The sequence below is a fragment of the Haliaeetus leucocephalus genome, unplaced genomic scaffold (assembly GCF_000737465.1).
Source record: "Haliaeetus leucocephalus isolate CR32 unplaced genomic scaffold, Haliaeetus_leucocephalus-4.0 Scaffold162, whole genome shotgun sequence".
NCBI classification, from domain to species: domain Eukaryota; kingdom Metazoa; phylum Chordata; class Aves; order Accipitriformes; family Accipitridae; genus Haliaeetus; species Haliaeetus leucocephalus.
The window spans coordinates 10,285,577-10,311,377 of NW_010972598.1; the positions used below are offsets into that span (position 1 = coordinate 10,285,577).

The window sequence follows — 25,801 nt, forward strand, 5'->3', positions numbered from 1 at the left end:
GACGGGCTCTCTGCCCTGGCTGGGATGCCCCGTCCCAGCCGTGGGGCAGAGCCCACTGGCGTCTCCGTGATGTGCCCCACGTGTGTTCTGCGTGCCGGTCCTCCCCTCTTCTCCCGGGCTTTGCTCTGCGTGGTTTTGAACACCCACTGAGCCACAGCTGGGCGGTGGAAGCCGGGGTCTCCGGCTGAGGAGTGAGCCCCGTTCTCGACAAGCTGCCAGAGTGGGGACCGTGGGACGCGGGCTTACCGCACATCCAACACCCCCCTTGCTTAACTTAGGGCTGCCTTTTCTTCGGAGAACGTATACGTCCTAAGATGCTCCGAGACTCAAGGAGCGTTTCAGATTTAGAGAGCTGCAAACTGGTACTTGCTCTTTGCTTGTACCACAAGAACAGGCTCCAAAATGGAAGTGGTCTAAATTTTATACAGAGCGTTACAGAAAATAGCTCTTTAGCAACACCACCTTCATGCATAGAAAATTAACTCAAATTTAAAAGATAATTTGCAGTGCCTTGAGTGCTATGGTTTATATTGCTATATTTCAAGGGTTTGTATAATCTTTTCTTCTTAGTAAAACCTAGGAAATGAAGACAGCAGATTGTATCTGTGGAATAAAAATCCTTACTTTTCCCGAGTATTGCTTAAGGAACATCCAGCAAAGGACTACAACTGCCTGGTCCTATGTGAGGATTATGCCTTTTAGCAGCTTGTTAACAGGCATCTGAATAACTGAAGTTAATTCTGCTGGATGTACAAGACTTGCTTTGAAGTTTATAATATTACAAAAAGAAGGCCTATAAATTAGGCTGGCTTGGCACCGCTACGGAGTGGGGGGAAGATGATCGATGTCAGCGTTGGGAAACGGACGCTTTATCTCCGAGCCCGTGGTGTGTTTCGTTGTGCTTCAGTTTATGCGAGGCCATTCGCCCCTGTCAGTGCTGCATCTCTGCAAAGGTTAGCGAGAACGGATTGCCTGGAGAAGATCGCAAAAACAAATGGCAGAAATATTCTTTGCGCATTGGCTGGCTTTATGCAGCACGGGGTTAGAGAGTTGCTTGTGTGGGTTTTATGGAAACTAAATTGAGATGTTAGTGCCTATTTACTGCTGCTGCTTTAGACTGAGCTGGGTGCGGGAGCAAGGGAAGAGGCGAGGAGAGATGGATGTGTGCACGGGTGGGTGCAGAGCATCCCTGGAGGGCGGGTGTCTGCCCCGAGTGGGCTGCGGGTTGGCCGAGCCCCGTGCCCCAGCGCTCGCCCGGGCATCCTGATCGACAAGCGATGTTATTTTACCACCTGGCTGCACAATCCTGTCAACACGGTGTCATTCAACGGGTGACAAAAGACACCCGGCTCAGGTTCCCCCCCAGCCCATCTGGTTACAGGTAAAACAGCCGCTGACAAATGAGAAGGCATAATTACCCTTCAGGGCTGGATCCAGCCTCGAGCGCCGGGGCGGCTCTTGCAGGGAGGTTGGGCGGTGGAGGAGGGAAGGGAAACAATTCTGCTGACGAACGCTGCAGACTTGGGTAAATGCTTAATAACGCTTGAGCCCAAACATCTCCTCTGTCCTGCAATGAGGAACAGCATGTAGTGTATGAAAAATGGCTGGCTGTTAGAGAGCAAAGGTCTGTTGTGTTTTGTGCAGATGCTGGGACTCTCAGACTGACAAAGACATTTGGGGACACCCCTCTCCTGCAGGCGAGTGCCAGTCTGGTGGCCAAATCCCCATCCAGGCTTCCTCAACCAGAGACTTGGGTGAACTCGGATAAGCTGCGCAGTGAACTGTGGATCAGTGTAAATGGGACCTTGGGCTCTAAATGAGGTGTCTGAGTGGGGTCTAAATTTTTTATGTTTTTTTCTTTTTTTAACTGCAGTCTATCTGTGGAAGTAGATTGTAAAGGAAAAAATGTCACTGAGGAGCCAACCAGGCAGAAGAGACCCTGGTGCGCAAACACCGAAGTGTATCAGCTTTTCAGACGAGCTCTGTTGGAGGCTCTTCACATGTTACCACCACTGATGATCAATAGAGTCTGGGAATTTTTTTACTCTGCTCTTAACTTTCAAGTGATTTCCCTTTGAAGACATAAAATATCTTGAGAGAAACCTATTTAAAAGAAGTGCAAATTACACTCAGAACAGTACTTACCACCTCTTGAGATTTCTCCCTAAGGTTTAAGTTGATTTGTAGTTAACAACAACAACAAAGTGATGAAAATCGGTCCTTTTTCCTAATTGTGCTTATCTGGGGGGAGAAAGTGACCTTAAATAGCAGGTTGGGTGTTGACCGTGTGGTGGGTTCGCTCTCCCAAATATTGCAGAGCCCTTCTCTTGCCCCACAACTGCCCGGAGGCTGGGGGGCATCTCCAGGGCTTGCCGTGCTCCCCCGGTGCCGGCGTACCCGGTGCTCTGGGGTCAGTGCCCATTGCCGCCGCGGGGTCGGGTGCTGCCGGAGGAGCCTGCCGTGTGCTGGAAACATCTGGCTGATTTCTCCGGCCGCGTTAGCCCGGGCTGGGGCCGGGCTTCGGTGGGAGGACGGCAGGGTCGGGTGCTGGTGCTGGAGTTGTTTCACCCGTTTGTTGAGCTGGGGAAGTTGAAGAGCCGGGCCCTTCGTTCTGTGTCTGAGGATGAGCGTGGCATTTGCAAAAGGGAACTGACTTTTGGATGCCATCTGACTTTCCCTTGGCCCCCGCTGTCCCTTGAGCAGTGCCATCGTTTCCAGCTGTGCAACGTGCTTTGTGTGCCCAGGGGTGCGGTGGCGTGCCCCCGCGGGTGCCTGAATCTTTGCACGGGGATGAACCGCAGAGTGCATTTACAGTTTGGTGTGAAACGAAGGTTGCAGTTTCTAAAGCAGGCTATTTTCTGGTTTGACTGTATACCAGCAGTTGAAATACTTGCTTTTTTTTTTTAAAAAAAAAAAAAAAAAAAAAAAGAGTGCACGACTCTCCAGATGGCTTGTCACTGGAGGGAGTTTTGCTGTCGCACAGGGGCCAGATCTGACCATCTTGTCCAGGGAATGAGCCGGGATGCTAACTACCTGCACACAGCGGGTCATTTCCCGGCTTTGGAAAGGTCTTCCTCTGCACAGAGGAGTATTTTCAAAAGAGATCATTTATAAATTGCGTTCAGCAGCCAACACAACATACTGAGATCTTTGGAAAAGCGAGACCGCTTATATATGGCCCTAAATGTGATTCTCATTTCCTTTGCAGGATGGATTGAATAATTAATTGCGACTAACGGTGCAAACGTCCTTTTTCCCCTGCTTGTTCGTTGTTTGTACCCTTGTATCTGTGGAAGCTATTTGTTCGTAAACACTTGCTGGCAGCAGCAGTTATGTTTTGCTGACAGACGTTCAGCCCAGGGGCTGTTTGTGAGCTCTTCTCCCGAGCCCTCCCTGGCTCCTCAGCTCCTCCCGGCCGGGCAGGGATGTCTCTGTGCCTTCGTTCAGCCTCCACCATCCCCTCCTCCTCACCGGGTTTGCTTCGAGTAGAAGGTCTAAGCTCAGCCACGTAGCTGGGCAGAGGCATGCTGGTTTTTATTCTTACAAGAACAACCGTAATGAAGGTCGGAGACAATATTCTTATTAAATCAGGGTTTACTTGTAAAAATAAAGGTGCGGCCATTAGTGACTGTAAAGGATGGTCCCTACTTGTATCGCTGCAGCCATGAGAGCCTCTTGCTGGTACTGAAACACTGAATGGTGACGTTCATAACTTCTTAAAATTTCTAGTCACCTCTTAGCTGGCACCTCTGACACCTAGGAGCTTGCAAGGGGGTATCCCCTTTGCGCCGGGGTCTTTCGTTGCGCGGATCCTTAAACAGGGCTACAGGCTGCAGCCCTGAGTTTGCTTTAGGCAACATCAGTTTCTGGGATGTGTTTTTTACTGTTGGGTGCAAAGCATCTTGGACTTTTGTGATTGCCTTTTCTCATCTGGCAGTGTTCAAGAGCTCAAAATCCATCTCTAGGAAAGGAGCAGGACGTCAATGTGGTTTTTAGGTGTTTTGTTCTTTTTTCCTTTTGTGCAAACCCTACAGCAAGTGGTTTTTCCTGTCTGTAGTACATGCCATGAGGCTGCTCTTGCCTTCAGGTTTATCTTGTTAGTAGCTGGTAGTAAATTATTGTGAGGTATGAGCCTCGTTCCTCTGCAAGGGCCAGCAGATGGGCAGCCCAGTATGGCCAGGCACCTCGTGTTGCTCCTGCCCAGTATAGCAGACACCTGAGGCACAGCCAGGGCTCCCTGCCCCTCCGGCTGATCTCAGTCTCGGTCTCTGCATGAGGAGGGCGATAAGGGGGTCTCCCCCCAGGGCTCAAGAACAGCAGAGCAAAAGGCAGAGGAGCAGGAGGCATCCGGGGCTGGTGTGCGATCCTGTTTGGGGGACCTGCACGAGTCCTGCTGGTTTATTTGCTTCTCCCACTTGGTGAGAGGGATGCACACCCGAGTCCCGTCCCCCCGGCTGCTTTAGGGTCTCTTACAGAAGTGTGGCAGGAGGAAGCGCAAGTGTCTGACGGCAGGGAAAGCACCAGATTTGTATGGCTCCCTCAGCCAGAGGATAGGAATAAAGACTAAAGGAAGGCAGGCTGGCGGACGTGATGGGTGAACCTCACGGCTGTGGGGAACACGAAGCAACGGGGTGGGCTCCCAGCGTGCGAATGGGAGCGGAGGTGCTGGGGTGTCGGGACCGCCCGGGGGTCGGAGGCATCCCCAGGTTGAGCAGGGCTGGGACCAGGCAGGAGCGAGTCTGGGGGAGACGAGGAAGGGAAACCCCTTGGAAACCACGGCCTTGGCATAACAACCTGGATTCCTCTCTCTTCTTTCTCCCTGACCGTGCTTGGTGGGCTTATACACCTCTTTTTTTGTCTGTGTTTTTGTCTCCACCCAGGGCAGTGATGGTGACTCAGTGGATAAGAACAAATGCTGCACACTATGTAACATGTCCTTTACCTCAGCAGTGGTGGCCGAATCGCATTACCAAGGGAAAATCCATGCCAAAAGGTTAAAACTGTTGCTAGGTGAACAACCAGCATTAAAGGCCACAGGTAGGTCCGGAGGCAGCGAGCCGGAGCAGGAGGGTCCGGCGCGGGGCGGAGCGGGCTCGCTGTGCCGAGGTGCCGGCTCGGTGCCTGCGCGGCAAAAAATGGATAGCTGAGCGATGGAGGCCGGCAGAAGCAGCTATTCATTTGTGTTGCTGTCATAACAACCTTTAAAAATTGCTGATGCTCATTATTGCCTGCTTTGTTCACGTAGATTAGTGGTTTATCAGCCAGGGCTGGCCTTTGTACGAGAGTCCTATCTCTGGCTCCATGCTTCTGAAATGTTTTGCTTGGTGGAAGGCAATATCTCCTCTGGGCACGAACAGCCAAGCCTCGCTTTAATTATCAGAAGTTATTCAACAGCTTAGCTAATATGTTTAATAAACCTTTCGTGTTGCTGTACAGAACAGAATATCATTTGCTTTTACCTTAGAGGGAAATCTGGTCTTTAAAAACTGTTGGATCGATTGCCTTTTGATTTTTGCCCAGATGGGGATTCATGCTTTCCTCCACAGTGATTCCAATAATGCAAGCTTATTAACTTTCACATTTAAAAAGTCAAACGTTGGAATCGGATAATTTAACCATCTTATTGTTTGCTTAACCATAAAGCCCCTGCAAACCGCTAATATACTGTGAAACAAAACTTCCTCTGTGGTTGTCAGGCCAGAGGATACTCGAACAAAGTATTCTTCATGCTAACCAGGCAAGATAACTGGGCTGTGGTCCTGCGGACAGATGTATTTCAGTATTGCAACCAGTGGCCCTTCCTTCGGAACAGAATATAAAGTTGGCTGTGCATTTTACATCCTGCCTAACATGATGTGCGTAAATCCTAGGTGTGATTAAATAAGGGGGGGCTGGCTCTGTGTGTGTTTTTGTTGCTTTTTAACTTTACAGACTGTAGATGCTGGTGCATAGAATATCATTTGTCCTTTACCAGGATTGGCTTGGGAAACATTATCCGCTTTGCCTGAGGGAACGTGGGGAATCGCTTTAGATGGTGGCTTACTTGTTTTAACTAAGAAGTGGGCTCTCAGAAGGCTCGTTAAGTGAAGGTGCAGCAGAGTTCACGAGTCGCTGAGGTGCATCTGAAAACTGCCCCGGTGCTTTGGGTACCAGGCGTGAATCCCGCAGGAGGCGAGGGTGCAGGCGCGGGTGGCAGGGGGTGCTGGCAGCTCCTGACCATCCCCACAGCGAGCCGGGAGGACGGATCTAACATAAACTAATGTGATAATTTGCAGCTGACTCGCTTTAGGACTCCTTAGGCCGTTCTCTGCAGCTGGCAAATAATTACAAGGGCACCGAGAGAAGTAGCGTACTCGTTTATGGTATTTAATTGCCCAGTGCTTGTGTTAGCGCTCAGAACCCCGTCCCCTGTGTGCAGCCTTCCAGCAGTTTCTCCTCTGGCACCAAAGGACCTGCCACAAAACCTCGTATTTCTGGTTAAATCCCGGCGAGTCTCTGAGGGTCGCAGGGGTGCTGGATTTCAGGGAATAGCGCATGGACCCATTCCCACGTAAGTCGACGATTCAGATTCACCCGCCAGCAGGGAAAGAGTTTCTGTTTTCACCTCCAGCACGGTCGTTGCGGGTGAGACCCCACGGGTCTGGTGCTCCTCGGGCAGGTCCGAGGGAGCAGCCGGGATCCCAGGGTCTGCCTGCGGAGCTGGAGCCCTGCGAAGGCGGACGGACAGACTGTGGGCAGTGGGTCTCGATCGATGGCAGGAGAGAATTGATCTTGGCCCAGCAGGTGCCGGTGGAGATCTCGGCCTCTGGTGAACCAACGTTCCTGTTGGAAGTGGAATTGGAGATGCGCGTGGACTGGCAATAGGTAGACGAGAACCAGATGAGAACCCTCTCCTTCGTTAGTGTAAAAGGAACTAGGCCTTAAGCCTCATTGTTTTAAGACTATTTGCTTTATTGCATAAGACTATTCATACTAGACATAAAACTAATGATTAGAAATTGGTTTAGAGAAGATTAATAGAATGCAGGTGCATATAAAACAATATCTATGAGTTGCTTAATTGTTTTATGAGACTCCCTCTTCACGGCTGGCTTAAAATCCAGTCAAGCTGAATCAACAGAGAAAGGATCATACATCTTACACCCAAGACATGAGAGCAAGTGATTAACTTTAGAATAAGATAAATTAATAAAATAACCTGAGTAGTTTCCTTTGGAGACCCATAGATACCTTTGAAGTGTAAGAAGGTAAGTGATGATGGTGACCGGAGACTTTTTGCCCGTGACCACCAATCCCAGAAGAACTGAGACATGAGAATGGAGAATGGATGAGATAAGATGGTGGATGATAACAATATGAGAACAGAGAATCGACTGGAAAATTACAGAGACTTTGGATTGGGACAATGGGTGGCAAAAGGGTATAAAAGATTTGAAAACTTTTGGAGGGTTGCCATTCACTGCGGTGGTGGCCCAACTCTGAGTTGTTAATAAAGCAAACCTAGAGAAACCCACGTTCATAAATTCTTTAACAGTTAGAGACCTCTCTGAAGCGGCGCCGAGGCTGACTTACCATGGGATCCGTGCAAGACCGTGCAGCGACCAGCCCTGCCGCGCTGCCCATGCATAGAGAAGCTGTAGGGCCCTGACAAGGCAGGGCTTTCCAAGAGCTGCAACTTTGCATCGTGTTCTCGTCTAATTTTTTAATCATCTGGATCAGCCTCGCAAAGGCTCTAAGTGAGCTGCGCCGCATGCTCCGAGAGTAATGGGCTCTTCAGCTGTCATAATCACTAGGAAAGAGTAACTCAAGGACTCATCAGCTCTTCCAGACACTTGATCTGGAAGATGAAGCTGAGCTGCAGGAATACATTAATAAGCACCTCCTTGCTCTCCAGGAGTTGTCAGAAATGTGCCCTTTGGACGCAGCATTTTTCTGGGCTTCCTACAGAGTCGCTCAGCATTTTTTCCACTGGATTTTTGTCCCAGTCCTTCACGGCTGGCACCGGGGGGCATTCAGTCTCTCGGACAGAGCTTCCGAGACTCCTGTGCTCATGAGTCCTGGGAGCTGACCACGCACAGCCCTGAGCGTGCTGGATGCTCCTGGGGAGGAGGAGGAGGAGGGTGCTCAGGGACCTTCACACGAAGCCTTGGGGGCTTCACACGTGTCTGTGACAACAGCGTGGCTGCGGGGCTGCAGCTGGCTGTGCAGGGTTTGAGCAGGAGCTGTGCTGTTTTCGGTAGGAGAATTTATTATCTAGCCATTTTTCTTCCCCAGCTCCATGGAAAGGCACTCCAGAGGCTCTTGTGCATCGTCCTTAAAGCCCCGATTGCCAGAAGCCCTGTCAGCGTCTCAGCGTCAGCTTTGAGACCCCGGCGATGGAGGTTGGAAGTGCCGGTGGCGGAGCTGTTCTTTGCTCCGGCCGTCTGTAATTAAAGGGCTGTTGGGCACGTTGAGTCCCAGAGCCCCCCCTGACACTGCGGGAGCTGTGGGACAGGGACGTGGCGCGTTCCACATCACCTTGTGCTGGGATGAGGCGTGGTTTGTTTTCCCTTTGATTTTCATAAGGGAGATAAATAACATTTACTATAAGATTTATCTGCTCAGAAGTAAGCTGCTAACTTGCAGCAGTTAAGAGGTATTGATAATCACCAGCGTGTCACCGCTGAGGGATCCAGCCCCTTCTGATGTTCTGGAGACCTGGAAGTTGAGCCCAATAGATCGAGGAGCAGGTGCTGGAGATTTGGGAGGCACGAGCTCATGCTTGCAGTGTAATGGTTTAGCATCTTTCAAAGAGATCAAGCTGCTGTTCTGATCATAACACGGTAATCCTTCAGATGGTTAAATGGATTGAATGTTTTATTTGCTGTTTCCTTAAGCTCTTAAGAGGAAAGTATTTTTTAACTTTCATGTGTGATCAAAAAAAGTGAGAAAGTCTCTATACAAATATTTGAACTCTCATAATCTTTTAATTAAAAAAAAAAGCTTAAAATGTTTTCAGAGTTCCCCAAGTGCTCTTATTATGGCTGAGATTAAACATGGTTAATCTGAAAAGGTATTTTAGTGGCAATAGGTAAGTAAAAATAGGTAATAACCTCCAGATTTCATTTTCAGCCTTGCACAAAAATCTATTCTGCTACCCTAAATTTTTGTGAAATTCTGTGTTGACCATTTGCTTAATTAGTGCGTCTGTGTGTAAAGGGAGGAAAGAATTTGTGAAATTCTTTGCACAGTTGTCTTCACGGGAGTCATTTCATTCACACAGACATACGGTTACGTCTGTGGAGCGTAGCATCTCTTTAAATTGCACAGTAACAAAATGAATTTAGGGGACAAAATGAAGACTAATGAATGCAGTCAAAACTGCAGGGGAAATTTAAGGAGAATTCTTGAGCTGTTGGAAGAGCAGCGTTTTCCAGTAAAGGTAAAAAAAAAAAAAACCATCGAAAAATACGTAATACTCTCAGCAAAGGTGAAAAATTTGAAAAATGCCTGCAACCGGAATTCTGATCCTGGCCGTGGTTCCTGGAGGCAGCGGCTCTGAACACGCCGTGCTGCAGGGCTGCCGTGGGACCTGGAGCCACTGCCGGTGGCCAAAAATTCCCTGAGCCTTCCCCTCTGCAGAGCAGCTCCTCTCCAAATGCAGCGCCCTGTGGCTTCATCCCGGACTCCCATCCGTTTCCAGCCAGAAAGCGGCAGAGGGAAGGATTTCTGCAGATATGTCCTCTGGTGCTGACATCCAACGTGTGTCTGAGCGCGGAGCATTCTTCCCTGCAAGCAGCGTAGTGCCAGAGCGCTGCTTAATATTGAACCTGAGAGCAGCTCAGGGGCTTCCCAATGAGTTGCACGCCGCAAGGTGGAATGTTTATCTCAGCTCTGCTGAATTGGTAAAGAACAGACTTTCCTCTTGTCGCCGAGGAGGTTACATCAATCCTAAGCTCTAAGGAACCTGTGCTCTGCGTAGTGTATAAAGCGGTGCAAGACATGAGCGTGCATCCTACTCTGTGCCCTGACAGTTCTGTCCCCCCCATTCCTACCACATAATTCAGATGCGCTTTCTGATCACCTTAAGCTGCAGGACCCCGTCACCTGCCTTCGGGAGGGCTCGGATCTGCTTTACAGCTCCATGTGGACACATCTGCCTCCGAACAGACCGCTGCTTGATATTCTGGGTCCTCTGTCTCGCCAATCTCGTAGAAAGTGACATCTATTCTCAGTCCCCTTATGGAGTTCCACCTTCCCTTTCAATTTTATCGTCTTAACGAAATACAGATCTCTCATTTCTCTGCTGGTGCTTTCAGGAGAGGGAGAAGTGTCTTAACAGTTGGGTTTTTCACAATTGGAGAGCGATGTCTCATCGCTACAGTGAAGTATTTGTGATCTTTTCTGTTGCTGCTTCCATACAAGGTTGTAGCCCTCAGAGGCTTTATGTCACTGGTATGGCTGATGAATTTCTCTAGTCATTTCCAACATCTTCTGTCAGCTTGCATCCACTCATCAGCATGAGTTCTAAACCAAAGAATTGGGGGGGGGGGGAATAGCTGCTGCCTTCATTGATCAAAGCGTGGGTACCTGCAGGCATCGTTTCGGAAAGGTGGAAATTGGCCCCTGAGCCCCGGCAGTGCCGCGGTGCCGACGTGAGTCACCGCGTCGGGAGGTGCTGGGGCCGGTGTGCGCCGGCTGCTGCCAGGGGAGATGCCAGCACCAGGATCCCCCGCATTCGGGGTGAGGAATAAAGGCGTGATTTTGTCGGCAGCAAAAGTTACCTTGGCTTTTTTACCTCCTCGTTCTCTAGCTCCTAGAGTGGGGTTTGCGTTTCAGATGTGCCGAAGGGGACAGAGCAAATGGCTTTCAGGTTTGGGTGCGGGGATCTGTCCGGCGGCAGCTGGAGTCTACCTCAGCCTCAGATTTGTCTTCTGAAGAAAACGGAATTTCTCTAGTGCCCTGTTGTTGTGGCTCAGTTACTTACGCGTTCTCATGCTCGGCTCCTGGAGAGTGGCAAGGATAAGAAGTTGGGTGCCCTTTAAATACAGCTATGAATAAAAAGCTTTGCATGCAAGAAATAAGTCAAACATTAGTTCATTGCCAGAGTGTTAAAGTGTTTCTAACTTTATATTTTGCTTCTTGCAGCAAAGTAAGACTTTCTCACTTCCCTCCCACAGCAAAAGGGAACGTAAGGCAGACTGTCATGAGCTATTTAGCATTTTGAAATACTTGAAATAGTCAAACTAGCAGCTTTTATGTTTGTGTTTTAGATGGAGAAACATTTTTAACATTTGACGTTTTGTGAGTGTTTATTATTAATTTTCGTGTCGCTGCTCAGGGAATGATGATATTTTCTGTTCTGTAGTAGTTATGTAGCGCATATCAAAATGATAAATCCACATTTGCGAAGAAGTCAACCTTCATCTATTTCTCTTAAGGAGGATTTGGAAGACACGGGATGTTTTCATTAACTGCCAGGCTGGGTTCAGCACACCTTAGGACTGCTGGTAGTTGTAAACGGAACCTGAGGAACGTGGCTTTACAAGAAAATATTTTGTATTGTGAACGCTGAGAGGAAATCCCTGCCACGCGGGAGCACCCGTGCGATGCCGGCCGGGGGTCTCTGCTGCGGGGGCTGCAGCCCACGGGGTCGAGGGGAGGCAGGCACGGTGGTGGGCTCGGAGCAGGGCTGGGGTGAGTGGGGGGGGGCTCTGGCGCGATCCCCCGAAGCAGGAGCGCTGCTCCCACTGACAGCCTCCCTCCTGCGCTGCATTTGGGTGAGCACGAGCCCCCAGCCTCATCGAGAGGGGCTCGGACGGGCAGCCACGGGGCCGGCGGGCCGGCTGATGGCTGAGCAGCGGAGAACGCTTCAGTCATATTTCTTTAGCGAGCGGGAGATATAACTCCTGCAGACAGCACCAGCTCTGTGAACTTCAGCCTCCCTGGTTCCCCTCTGGCGGCAGCTAACATATAAACAAGGAGAAAGCTGACCGAAAGATCTGATAGATTTAACTTTATAGCCTGGGGCCTCCGGAGCAGCAAGTCAAGTACATCACAGAGCTCCTGGACTGCCGTAATAACTGGTTGTTTATAACGGTCCAGATGCCCAAACATCTCCGGGGCTGTGCGCGGTCCCCGCACAGGGCAGCTCTTGGCACGACTCCCTCCTGCACGGAGGCTCCTCGGGCAGTGCCTGCGGGCGGTCGCAAAAATACCCGAGCAATCGGCACGCTGCCCCTGCTTTTTACCAGTCAAGCGTATGAAAAGCCTCGCGCGATCTTAGTTTGGGCAGGCGATATCGCTATTTCCGAAATTTCTTCTGCGACACCGCGCGTTGGCCCCCGTCTCTGCTCTTTGGTGTACTTGCACTGTTATTTATGTTGCATGCACCTCAGAGGGGCTGGGGGTGCGTCTTTTGTGCTGGAACCGTAAGGTGTTAGAAAAGATGTTGGGTTTAGGAGCAAAATACAGCTGGGTCCTTCCTGAGCCCAGCCTGCTGCCCGCCAGCTCTGTCGAGAGCGGTTTTTCAGGATGCAGCAGAGCCGGGACGTGTCGGAGCGCAGTCCCGGCCCCAGCGATGCTGCAAGGGGCAGCGGGGCCGAAGGCAAAGGAAAAAAACGGTTTTCTTTGTTGGCGTTGTGCTTGGTTTCTAACTAGGCTAGTTAAATGGAGGGCGGGCAGAGATTAGGCAGCGGAATCCTCTGGTGGGGTGAAATGAATCCAAATGAGCGGGCGGGCGGTTCGCGAGACAGCTGAACGAGGAGAAGAAATATCTTCTGCGGGAGCCAGTTGTGTAATCACTTTATTAACTAATCCCCGAAAGAGCCCGTGCTGTGCAGAGCGCTGGCGGCGGCAGCAGAAGCCGGGAAACTCTCCTCCAGGTGTTTCTCCAGAGGCAGCCTGGCGAGGAGGAGGATGGTGCCTCAGCCAACCGTCCAGCCCGGGAAACTCTGATACCTTGGCAGTTGTCATCAAAAACAATAGAAGCTTATAAACCCCTGGAAATTGATAAGGTTGTAAGTAATGTTATATGTAAGATACAATTTCCTTGCGGAAAGTTAATAGACGTCCCTTCCCGAGCGGGTCAGCAGAAGATTTATAACTACGTTAACTTCCTTGAGCCGTGGGGTCAATCACAGTGGGCTTCAGGCGTAATTATACGTCTAAATATATCCCTGTTTTGCTTGCTGCTGCCATTCCCGGTATCAGACACCGAGGTGGGTTCGTCACTTGCCAACCCGTGCTCTCATCAGGGCTCAGCTGCAATAACACGGAGCCTCTTGATCAAAGGAGAGCGATCGAGCTCCTCTTCACCACCTTAAAATTTGCCTATTCTTGTGTCACGGCGAGAGTGGTTTGTTAATTATTTAGACAGCAGACATTTCATCTGGAAAAGGAAAACCACATAAAAGGGAATTTTTGAATGAGGTGTGATAATTAAGTGCTAGTCATTGTATATTTTTGTATCCCAGTGCTATCTGAACTTTATTTTACTTTAAACTGTTTTTCCAAGGCTTTGTGACTTCTATTGTACAAAGTAGGAAAACTCTGGCAAGCAAGGTGCAGCTCCATTGTGTAAAGACTTAATCGCCCATTTTTCTCTGAAATTATATGGGGATTGTGTTTGTTTTCCCACATGGCCTCTTGGCAAATCTGAAGGGAAATGGGATTAAATCAAGGTTGTGGGTTGCCGGTACCTGTCAGTGTGAAGATACGTGGATGAGGGGACTGACTATTGAATATTTTTTTCATCTGTCACAATTTAGAATTAGTGCAACTTTCCCTATTCTTTCTGAGACCAAATAAAGTGAAAAATAAGAATCCCGAGATAACGATAAATCTGTCTGTCTTGAGAAGTAGCTGGCTTTGCATGTTTTGTTTATTCTCCACTGGCAATTTTTCCTGGAAGTAGCAATTTAAGCAGGATAGGTTTAGCAGGTTTAGTCACAACAGTGATAAGACGTGTAACCGCAATGAGAGCATCCTCCTTTCCCAGCTAGTGAAATGCAGATAGTTGAGGAGCAGTCCCTTTCATGCTGCTTTTTTTATGAGAAATGGTAGATTTCCGAGCCGTACCATCCAAAATATCCAGTGGGACCCTGTAACTGCTGCTAATTATTCCCTGTGTCTAATGTGGGATCTGCCTCAGGGTCTGCTGTTGCTCAGACAAGCACCAGTAGCCTGGAAGAGCTCACGTCTGAACGTTTTCTTTTACAGAAACCACTCTGAGCTCCCTAAAGCAGCCGCACGCGGATAGTGCCCCGGTGGTACCGTCACCGCATCAGCGGAGAGACTCGGACAGGTACTGCCAGCTCTGCGCAGCCTGGTTCAACAACCCCATGATGGCACAGCAGCACTACGATGGCAAAAAGCACAAGAAGAACGCGGCCAGGGCCGACCTCCTGGAGCAGCTGGGGAAGACCCTGGACCTGGGAGAGCTGAGAGGTGAGAGAGCCGGTACGCGGAGAGCGAGGACCTGCTCCCCGTGGGATCTGGGCACCGCAGCGATGCTGTCCTCGCCGCAGTCACTGTTCCTCTGGTCAAGGGGTGCAGGGGTGACCGTGGTGCTCTTACTGCTTTATGAGGTTCCCACTACCGTAAAAAAACAAAAAAATCCCCTCCTCTAAGATGACGGTCTGCAGTTTTAGCAGCATCCTTTACAAGTTGTTTCCTAGGTATTTCTTTTGCCTCTTCCCAAAATAGTCCCTTCCATTAGCGCACACTTCTGTCCTCCAGGCCTATCCCTGTTTGCTGAGAGAGGAGAACGCGTTAAAGCCCTGGGCCTCGCAGGGAAATGGGGACGGGGACATTTGTTGCTGGAGGCAGAGCACTCCCTACATCTCCCTGATGGAGAGCTGGGCATTAGCTGTCTTCTGTGATTTAATTAGTGCTTGTAAAACACTGCAACGGCCCTTGGTCAGCAGCAGAAAAGGGAAACCGAGCATTTGCCATGGGTGTGTTAAACACAAGTATTCCGTGTTCCCACTGAAGGAAGAGCAGCCGTCCATCCGTCCATCTGTCTGTCCGTCCGTCCATCCCGGCCCCGCCGGGAGGTCAAGCCATGTGCCTTCCCGGCTCTGTGGGTGCTGGCACCCATGGGGTCCCTGCGGGGGCTGCGCCCCAGGGTCACCTGGATTTGGGCTTTGCACCCTTCCTGGAGGGACCCCACCTCACGCGGAGCCCCTCCGCGGCTGCTGGAGCCCCCGAGCATCCCCGGTCCCTCCGGGTCGCAGCTGCCGCCTGGCACCGATGAAGGACCAGCTCCATCACACTGTGCCTGTCGATGGAGATGTGCTAATTTATACCGGCTGAGGATGCGGCTAAGACTGAATTCTGAACCAAGCGCCTCTTTAACATAGAGGGGTAATTGCAGGAGGAGAGGTACGAGCCTCCTGTTGAAATTTTTCTCTGTGGTCTTGATTATAATCCTCTGCGCACACAATGTATTTGACTGAAGCAGGCTGAGGAAAAAGTGCAGGTTTGATTTTCAAAACCATGCGGGAGAGGAAGTCTGGTTTGCCAGCAAGACATTGCATTAACATTTTAAAATACCTTTTTTTTTTAACTCTTTGCTAAATGAAATAATTTTCCTTTAAATACTAATGACTATGCAGTATATTGTGCATTTCTTGATCTCAAATAAACCTTGTAATGGTTATCCAGATCCTTCGTGTGCTACCTAGTGTGACTCACAATGCCATAAATGATTCATGTGGCTGAGTCACTGCCCGCTGTTGAAAATATGCAGGGAAATAAAACCTGGGACAGTAACATGGAAGTGCTTAGTACTTTGAACTGTGCCAAGCTCAAGAGTGGCTGAGGATGTCATTAACTGTAAATAAATCAATTGTGAAGTGTTTTATTCATTTAGCTGGTGCCTAGGAGAGTTGAAATTGGAGGGCTTTACGTACTCATCAGCCCGTGTTGGTTTTTAACTTTATGGTGGTTCTGCGCGTGGTTGAGATTTGCAGCTGAATCTAGTGTGGTCCTGCCAGCAGCTATCGATCGCGGGAGAGGGGGACTGCGAAGCAGCACCGTGGCTGTATGTACACATCCCCGGGTACAGCGGGAAGGCAGCTTCGGTCCTCTGGTTGGACACTTCCAGGCTGTTATTTTGGAGTCTGCAGTTTATGGAGGTCGACAAGCTGCACAGCCAGACTCGGTGAGCCAGGGAGGATGTCCTTGAGCCTGCCGATGGTGTCCTGCAAAGCTTGCCTCTGCTGCTGGAATAGCAGTATGGCTGGGTAATCCTCTTTTTCACAGTTTTTTTTAACTAGGGGCTGTGATACGCTCTCCTGTACGTGTTTAGCTGTGAGGCTAGAGCAGATCTCTGCAACAGCCAACGCGGAACAAGATCTGCCTTCTGTCCGAGAAAATAGCCTTACCTTGGCAGGTAAAATCATATCTGACTTCAAGAGAAATGATAACAGTGGCAGTTCAGAGATAGCCAGTGGCGGTCTGTCCCAGGTTGTCAGCGAAATCGTGTCTGACCATCGCTTTCGATGTCCGGCAGGTTTGGTGTTCGGCAGTACGTGGTAGGGATTATAGCCGTGTGCTCTCCCTGCTCGGCGCTTGTTTTGCTACCTCGGTCTTTGCTAGAACGCAAACTCGTTTCCTTTCCACGGTATCCCCAGTGGCTTCTCCCATCACAACTTAAATATTAATTCTATTTTGACTGCTGTGGGAGACGAACATTTGCTGCATTGTGTGAGCCTGGAACAAGCAGTGTCAGTTGAAGTACAACATTTCAGCAGCCTTTGATGTTTTGATAATGACTATAATAAAATATTTATTGATAAATATGAATGTCTATTTGGAGAAATAAGAATAGAGATATATTTTTGGACAACTGATATTTATAGGGAACAAAAGCATTGATTCTTCTCGCCAAGTGCTCATCCTGCAATTTTGAAGTCTTATTTTCTTCTCAGAAATGAGAAAGAGGAGAAAAAAGAAAAGAAAAAAGAAACCTCGCTAACAGCACCATTTCTGCAGTCTGTTTTGAGTTAAAGCTGCAATATATGCAAGTGCACGGTCACGCAGCACGCACTTTGGCTGAGTGGATGGTGCTTTTTTCTGGGTGATGGGCAGTGCAAGCTGCTGCTCCGGTCAAGCCGAGCAGCTTCGTGTGGCTTTCCAGCCTCACCAGCAGAGCTGGTCCAGGACCCCCTGCTCCCAGGGCTGGCCTGGAAACCCCTCTGCTCTTACTCGTTAGGAGAGCACGCGGACATACGCTGAAAAACTAAGAAATGGAGAGTTTTATTCCTGCAGAGCTGCCTCCTCTGGCTGCCGCTGCACCCCAGCCTGATCCTGGAGCGGATCATAAAAAGACAAAAAGCGGTGGGTATGGTAACGAGCCCTGAATTCTGGGCTCTTCCCCCGACAGCTTGCGCCTGTTCAGCAACACTGAGCAGAAGCTGCTCCGTCGGAGGCACCGGCGCGGCTCCGTCTGGCAGCTCTCGCCTTCCCACAGCCTGCGCCAGGCAGAAAGAGAAGGGCGGTTTTGCTCCATCGGGTCACATTTCACCAGTTTTGCTTCACGTCTGGCATTATCCGTCGCTGAGCTCTCTTTTCGTTCCTCCTCTGATGCAGGTGGGCTCTGCAGGGGCAGAGGCTTCGCAGCAGAGACTGGCAGATCTCATTCGTGGGGAATTTAATTAATAACGGACCCTGCTTATTGCTGGTGCGGAGCCAAAACCCCACAGCAAAACGCGCTCTCTCTGCAGGCTGGTACAGTGCTTGAAAGTCTGGGCTTTGTTACACGGATTTGGTGTGCCCTCGGCCTTTCCCCTCCCTATATGTAAACCTTTGAATGAACAAAATGAGCAGAAGACTTAATGTACAGACAAACCCTCCGTCATCTCATCAGTGTTTATAACCTGAGCTTCAGCACCTTATTGCGTGAAAACAAATGACTTGCCGAGGCACCCTGGGCTCTCTTCGATGCGTGCCAGTAAAACTTGAATTTTACATAGCAATGGTGACAGATTCTGGGCCAGCCTTGTGTACCTGGAGCGGATTAGATGGGATCCTGTAAACTGCAGGAACGTGGGTCTTCTTCCTGGGGCACTTGGTCCCTGGTGAACAAGAAAAGCACCAGGCCCTGGTGCAGAAACTGGTGCCTCTCAAGGGGATTACACTGTGAATCCCTAAAATAGAATACAGCAGCCTCTGCAGTAAAAGCAGGATCGGGACAGCTGCATGGGGATGTTGTCACCTGAAGCCTTTGTATTTTCAGGTAAATTGTCATAGTTGCAGATGCTATCTTGCAAAATCAGGCAAAGAGCTGATTTTCATTTTCCTTCTCAGCTCATAATTTCTTTGTATGCCTTATAAATACTTTTCATTCTGTGCTGTCACTTTTGGTTAGTAAAAAGCAATTTAACACGTACTCCCCTGGAATGTGTTTTAATGCATTTTATGCATAAGGACATTAATGACTTGACTTGTTAATATTTTATTTAATGGATATAGGGGCACATTCAATTTTACATGAATGCATGTCATGATGCAGGGGAGGGAATGCTGATGTGTCATGAGGATGCCAAAGTAAATGTGAACAGAGAGAGAGCACAGGCTGCTCTGGTTGGGACCACCTTCCTATTGCAGACTGCCTGCTGCGCTAATACTCAACTCCAACGCGCTTTGGTTGGGTGCATTTGATGAAACCACAGTTTTGGCCAAGTTGGCAGCTTTGGTGAGCTCCAGTGAGATCACACGCTGTTAATTTTGATATTCTGGAGGTTGTTGGTGCCTGTGGTTTCATCCTGCAGTTCATCTGAGGCTGATTTCCTTTCTCCGTGTCTTGTTTCGGTGGAGTTAATGTCACGCTCAAGACTTTTCCCGTACAAGTCCATTTCGGGATGCTGGATTTCAGCTGAGAGGTCCTGCCGCAGGAACAACGATCCTGGGCGCAGGGGTGCACAGCTGCGCCGGGACAGCGCGGCGTTGGGGAGCGCGGTCCGGCTTCTGGCATCTTCCCAGCCGGCTGGTCCAGCCCCGGCAACGTTTCCATCCAGCTGAAAACGTAGCCGTGTGCGCTAGAAGCTGTGTGAGTCTGCTGAGCACGAGCGAGTTCACAGGATCGGCCCGTTCCGTGGCTGCGTTTTCCAGCCGGTGGGAAGAGCTGCTGCAGCGGAGCGGTGCCAGCGCTGGATGCGGGGAGGGGGGACAGGATTCCCCCTTGTTCATCATCATGAGCAGCCTTGACATGCTGGTGGAAAAAAATCAGTGTCCCCAGTTAGGAACTGTAATCGCTGATGGCATTTCCACCTACACAAGTAATTAAGATTCAATAAGGCTGCTGTTAATGTATGCTGTTAAATTAGCTGCTCAGCATTAGAACCTTATTACCTTAATTTAAAGTATTACCGGTTTCTTATTTCCCCCGGTCCTGATCTCTGCCATGCAGCAATCACGGCATGGTCCGAGGGCTCAGTCTGCAGCAAGGTGCTAACGCACAGCCCGTGTCAGCCATCCATTACCTTTTCCATCCTTTCCTCTGTGTTGTGGCACGAATGTATGTGGTTTCTGACGCCTGTTGGCTTAATAAAGGAGACGGGAGCTGTGGACAGAGGGTTTGACTATGACACCATTGCTGCTGCATCAAGAATAAATTCAGCAAGGAGAGAATCCAGAAGCATATTTGCTATTTGATTTTTGTTCCGTGCCACATCACGACACATAAAAATATAGGTGACTATTTAAATGCTTCTGCTTTATCACTTGCTTGGTGTTTTCAAGTACTCACCTGAATATTTTTGAAATATTTTTTAAAGATGTTCAACTTCATGTTGGGCCAAATTTCTAGGTGAGAGATGTTTGAGAAAAGTGGGACTGTTAGTATAGCTAGTGGGGGGGTTTTTGAACTTCAAACAAGTGATTTTTTGGGAGTCTGTAGGTACAGCTGGGGAATGGTAAGTGTGTATATAGCCTATGTAGTTAATTATGGTAAGCATAAACTGATCAGATTTGAGAATGCCATACATTACTTGTTCTAAATGAATTGTTTTAGCAATTTCTGCAAAGAAATAATACTGTAGAAAGTCAAAAGAGACTATTACATGGTACATTAAAACTGCTCCTAAAGAGCGCAGCAGCCTGTGCTAAGAATCCCACAACTCCGGTATTTTTAAGCGCAGCCCTTCAATTAAGCTTGAAACGGTCTGTTCAGATCTTCATGGAAGTGAATCAGTGCAAAGCAGAAACACGACCGCAGAGACTCTAAAATTTGCAATTCTCTTTTTTTCTAGGAGGACAGGACAGAAATTGCTTTAGCATCAATGGTTTACTGAAATGCCGATCTACGTGTAATGTCAGTGATGCTAATGCAGTCTGTGATGCCAAGGGAATTATTAGGATGTTAAAATACAAAAGAGAGGAGGAGAGAAGAAACCACTCTCTGACACTCAGCATAGTAAGGGAGACAACAGAATCAGGGTCTGGAAACACTTAGATCTGCGTTTATATGCTTAATTCATGTCAGGCTTTGCCCTACATACCAGGAGTAAGAGCCCTCAGATTGCTCGCTCTCTCAGGGATGTCCAGAAGGGAAACAGGCATTTAATGTACGTTCAGCCGCACTCTGTTCCCTTCTGCAATATCTGGTTTTGTTGTTGCCGTAGCTCCTAAAAGAGGTTTCTCATTTCTTCCACCAAAAAATAGATTTCGAACGCAGCTAGTGGTCCTTCTCTTGGCCCAGGTCACTTCCTTATGGATGGAGAAAGAAATAAAAAAAAAAGAAAGAAAAAAAAAGAGAGAGAAAGAAACAAATTAAATCTGCTTTTGCAGCTTTTGCAGGTGTGGAGGAACTTCCCCGGCAGCATCGTGTTCTTCTGTGATTGCAAAAGTCATTGAGGAATGTTTTGGGTGAAAACCTGTCTAGAAGGCAAAATAGAACATTAGTGTGTAAATAATTACTTGATCTATAATGTGCTAGGCAGGCTAATACCCTCTCCAGAGGGAAAGAGGAGTGCATCCAGGGCACTAAGAATAAATGCTTCCGAAATGGACCAAACTCTGCATTTTTCCAGGAAATCTAAACTGACACGAATCAAAAATAATATCAGCCATTTTCAGCAGCCACTGGGCAGCACACTCTCTTGGGAAAAGGCCTTTTCTCCTTCACCTCTAATTCTGATTGCTGCCTGTCTGCTGGGTTCCTATTTTTAGATTTTCAGCTTTTCAGAGGTGACAAAGTCTTGATTTCCTTGTCCTGCTGAGAACTGAAAATACTCTCAGCCTTAAGTCATTAAATTATAATTCTGAGATGCAAGCTGTTAAATGAGGAAGAAATAATTTTCCTATTTAGTACAATAAATAGCGTTGAGAACAGCGGGTTTTGTGTCTCTCTGTGTATCTCAGGTGACTGTTTTTCTCAGGCCAGTCTGTACAGATGTTGCATTTGGAACCCTGGAATTCTTCCTTAATCCTGACCTTCTTCCCCCTTCCCTGTGACCCACCCAGGACAATTCACTTTATTAAAAGGTCTGAAATAATATGGAGTGGAAAGGATGGTACAGGAAGAAAAGCCGTCATAACTGTCCCAGTCTGAGTATCAATCCCCAGTAAAAAACTGAACTTTGGTAGCAATGTAAAAGCTATTATAATGTTTAAATGAGCAATTTTTATTGTATCCATAAATCATCTCCTGTCTCTTGCTTTTTTTAACCTTATGTGACAATTAGTTGAGCACGGTTTGGAGATATTTCTGTGTTGCATTCAGAGAAAAGTAGCTCTTCTCTTGTTATTATGCTCTCGTCGGCAGTGCCTGCCATTATAATCCTGCTAAGTCTCCTCTTGGTGTTCTGTGCATGCACACTCTTCAGGTGAATAAATGTCTTGTCTGCAGTGGATGTCTCAGAGGCGTGAAGTTTGAGCTTAGCTGAATAAGCAAAACACAGGCTGATATCGTTGGGTTTAGTTCTCCGGCTCGGATGTTTTCTAGTGAATGTGCCGAGAGACTGTTTCTCTGACTTTGCTTATAAATTGCTTTGCAGCTTCTGTTTGAGATATGCATGAATCTGCTTAATTGCCTGGGTTTTTTTCTTCCCTGCAATCTGTGCCCAGTGGCAGAGCAGTGAATTAGGAGAGCAATGCTGTTTAAACCCAGGCTCCGCGGGGGGGGGTGTGTGGGGGGTCTTTTCCGTGGGTCCGATGGCCCCTTCTGAGGGTACAGCTTTTGCCCTTCCGTGACCCAGGGAGCAGGATGGGTTGCAGTCCCCATTTCTGTTGCTCTGGGGGAGTTTGCGTGGTTTGGTTCGGTGCTGCGGATACCATTTGTCTCCTTTTTGCCTGTGTATATAACCTGTGTGCTTCTCCGGAGCTCGGCACAGTCTCCTGCCCTGCCTGCTGCTGCCTTAACTCGCTCAGCCAACTGCACTGCTGCACTTAGATCATGTTCTCTGCAATTTACATCGCAATAAAATAAAATGCGGTATATTTACTTAGAAAATCACTTGTAACTGTGGCAATCAAACAAACAATGAAATGGAAAGTAGCAGAGGCAGCTAAGAAATTTGTTAGAAGGTAAAACAACCCCAAACAAAACAAAACAAACCCCCCCAGAGCCCCCACAAAAAAAACCCCACAAATTGCGTAACGTTTCTACTGTGAACCCACTGAGATGTTATTCTGAGTTCAGTGGTACTCAGTTGGCCAGCAGCAAAAGCAACAGCTTTATAAATAGTTGTTTGTTATTGTATCTGTGAAGGGCTAAAATTAGCAAAGCCAGGGCTGCTTTGCGGTCAGGGGCTGTAGACAGGTATTGCAGCCAAGAGTAAATCTGTCAGGCAAATGAGTTCCTGGCTTCCAGTTTTTGGATGGCCACCTGGTACCCGTGCCAGGCTTCCAGCTCTGACCTTCAGACAAAGGCTGCCGACTCACTGGCATTGGGACACCAGCGGCTGCGTTCGGCAAACACGGCCATTCACTTCGATGGATAAATCAGAGCGGATCCCTTTGGGGGAAAATCAAGTTCCTAAGTGATCTGGCTCCTAAATACATTAATGAGGGATTGCCCTGAATTGCGATCGCTACCAAAAAAACCAGAGGAATAAATGGGGCCTCGTGTGCTCATTAGTCTGAGTGTAATGATGCTTCGTGAGAAAGTCACAAGAGAGGGATGCCGGCGCTGACGAACTGTGGGGACCGCGGTCTCCAGGAGGGATTTGCCTTTGAACCCTGCTTTGTTCTGCTCGGTCTGTGCCTCTTAAAAATATTTCTTTAGGCTTCACTAATGCTTGGATACCCTGGCCTGGAAAAGTAAATAGATGGGTTACTGTAAAGAGAAATGTCTGGGAAACTGGAAATGAAATTTGAGATCTGACTACCTTCTAATTAATTAGAAGTTTGCTGGGGGCAAGGGCTAGTGCTTTTTTTTTTTGCTTTCCCCCCCCCCCCTTTCTTCAGCCATTTTCACTCATTTGTACTTTCAAGCTGTCATTTTGATTCTGAATAGTCTCTAGCCCAGGCATGCAGATGTTTTTCCTCCCGGCGCAGCCCTGAGCTTCCCCTCAGCCTACACCGAAATGCACAGCCAGTGCACAATTAATGACTCTGGGTTTTCTTCGCAGGCCTGAAGCGCAGCTACACGTGCAACATCTGCAACGTCACCCTGAATTCGATAGAGCAGTACCACGCGCACCTGAAGGGCTCCAAACATCAGACCAAGTGGGTATCTTCGTGCTTTTCCCGGTGGCCTCCTGTCTTTCTGTGTCTGCCTAATGAATATATATAAAAATAATGCTTTACGCTCCGATAACCCTCTCATCTGAGGAGCTCTGGGTGTTTTGCAAACACAGATACGGGAGGCACCTCCAGCTTGAGAAACGCAGGGCTGAGCCCAGATGGGATTCCCGGAGTCCCACCGAAGCGCCGAGTGCCGTTTGCTCTTAATTTCCTTGCCAGTCACAGCATGCCCCAGTGAAACCTGCTGTCAGCTCCTCGTGCTTTCCACGCAGCCTGCTGTGTTTTGCTGCTGGAGGTTTGTCCTGGTTTCCTGGGTTTCTGCCTGCGTTCTCTGGGATAGTCCTGCAGGCTCGGCTGGGGCTGGAGAGGCGTGAGCCTGCAGATGTCCTGGGGATGGGGGCTCCTGCCTGGAGAGGTGTGTTAAGGGGATGTCCTGCTTTCCTGAACATCTTCCTTCTCTCCTGCAGACCTCTCCTCTAGCCCCCTTTCTCAGGAACCCCCCCACCCATGGCTATCGTTCTGCACGTCCTCAGGAACGCCCCTTGTCCTCAGCTTGTCCTTCAGAGGTTCTGGGCTTTTGGGCAGGAGCGCTCCTTACGTCTGCTTGAGACAGCACCGCATGCACTTACAGCACAGAGTACCTTATAGCTTTGCACATCTCTTCCGCCGTGTCCTGTCCTATAGGTTTGCTGTCCCTCCCCACTGAAACGTGTCAGAGGATGCTGGGGAACCCAAATATCTGCCCATCCTCTCCTCAAACTGAGCAGTGCCTGGTGGTCTGGGATGGGTGAAGAAGAAGCGGGCAGCAGTGACCCAAGACGTTAATGATGTCTGGTCCTGATGCCACAAGCCTTCGTGCTTAGTGATCCCAAGTTTGCAGCATCCTTCATGTGTTAAACCTCAGAGGAGACACTGGGAGAGTAATGGGATTAGGTGTTTCCAAGTGAAAATGTTTATGCTGTGATTTAGAGCAGTTATGTATTACCCAACTTTGAGACTTGGAGGGAGTCTGCTCTGTCAATTAGTAGAAATTATTAAAATGAAATGATAAAGATACATGGTACCAGAGAGTAGATTAATGAAATAATCTCTCTTAATACACTTACATGTGAGCTTTGGGAACCGTTTCAGGCTGAAGCACTCAGGACTGCCCAGATTAGAAGAGGGACATAAAAGGTGTCATTACTTACTGAAATACTTCAGGTAGCTTTACGGGCAGTCTGAAAGATGAGGCAGGATGATCAGAACCAGCAATAAGTACTCATGTCTACTTTTGCGTAAGCTACCAAAGGATAAATGCAGACCTTCCCCAGCTGATGTTAGACCTTCAAAGATTCCCGGTATTATTAACGTTAGCTCTATCCTATTTATTCACGGAGCGTTTGACTGTCTTCCAAATGCTACCCTTCCTGGACCTCAGCGTGGAGTCATAGTTGGGATCTCAATTAGCGGAAGGAACTGACGGTATCAGACTTTCTGATGAGGTGGTGTTCTCCCTCGCTCTCTTTGCAAAGGATGGGTGAAGTGGAAGGAGAGGCAGTTGTTGAGTGGCCGCGGTGATCCAGCACACCTCCCAGTCTAGAAGGTTTGTGGAGAAGAGGGCTGGGGTCAGGCAAGCGAGACGTGGTTTTAGGCTGTGCCACAAGCAATCTGGGACCTTCAGTAAGTCCTTTGCCGCCTCCATCTCCCTTTCTTTTTTTAGCATGCTTAACTGACGGCGCGTCCCTGCTCCTCCAGGTTACGTGCGCAGTGTGCGGGACGGTGCAGGCGGGATTGGTGTCCGTACCCAGTGCAACAAATTCCCACTGCTGGAAAAGAGAGCTGACAGCTCTTCCCGTCGGAAACCTGGAATGAGAGCAGCTGTGATGTGCTGCCTGGGCACAGAGCTGTAATTTATCCTTCCCCTGCCAGTCCTTCTGAGTTTGTATTATTATTGCTGTTGCTGCTGCTGGTATTATTGCAAAGGATAAAGGAGTTCATTTTAAATCAGAGCAGCCTCATGGATGGGAAATAGAGATGTGCAGAAAAGATGCGCTACTTCTTTTTGGTGTCGAGAGGGTGCCTCACATCCTCTGTTTCATACCCACGCCTTCTGCTTTTGTTGTTCAATCACCTGCAATTAGAAGAGTGT

At 48.7% G+C, this 25,801-nt stretch overlaps 1 protein-coding gene across 1 annotated transcript in view; it reads left to right on the plus strand.

The window, feature by feature from the left end:
• ZMAT4 (zinc finger, matrin-type 4) overlaps nucleotides 1-25,801 on the plus strand; it is a 50,351-nt gene that overhangs the window by 18,218 nt on the left and 6,332 nt on the right. Inside the window, exons 3-5 of the mRNA XM_010562737.1 lie at nucleotides 4,881-5,037; nucleotides 14,200-14,427; nucleotides 23,556-23,652. Coding sequence (XP_010561039.1) covers nucleotides 4,881-5,037; nucleotides 14,200-14,427; nucleotides 23,556-23,652 — 482 coding nt within the window. The remainder of the gene's footprint in view (nucleotides 1-4,880; nucleotides 5,038-14,199; nucleotides 14,428-23,555; nucleotides 23,653-25,801) is intronic.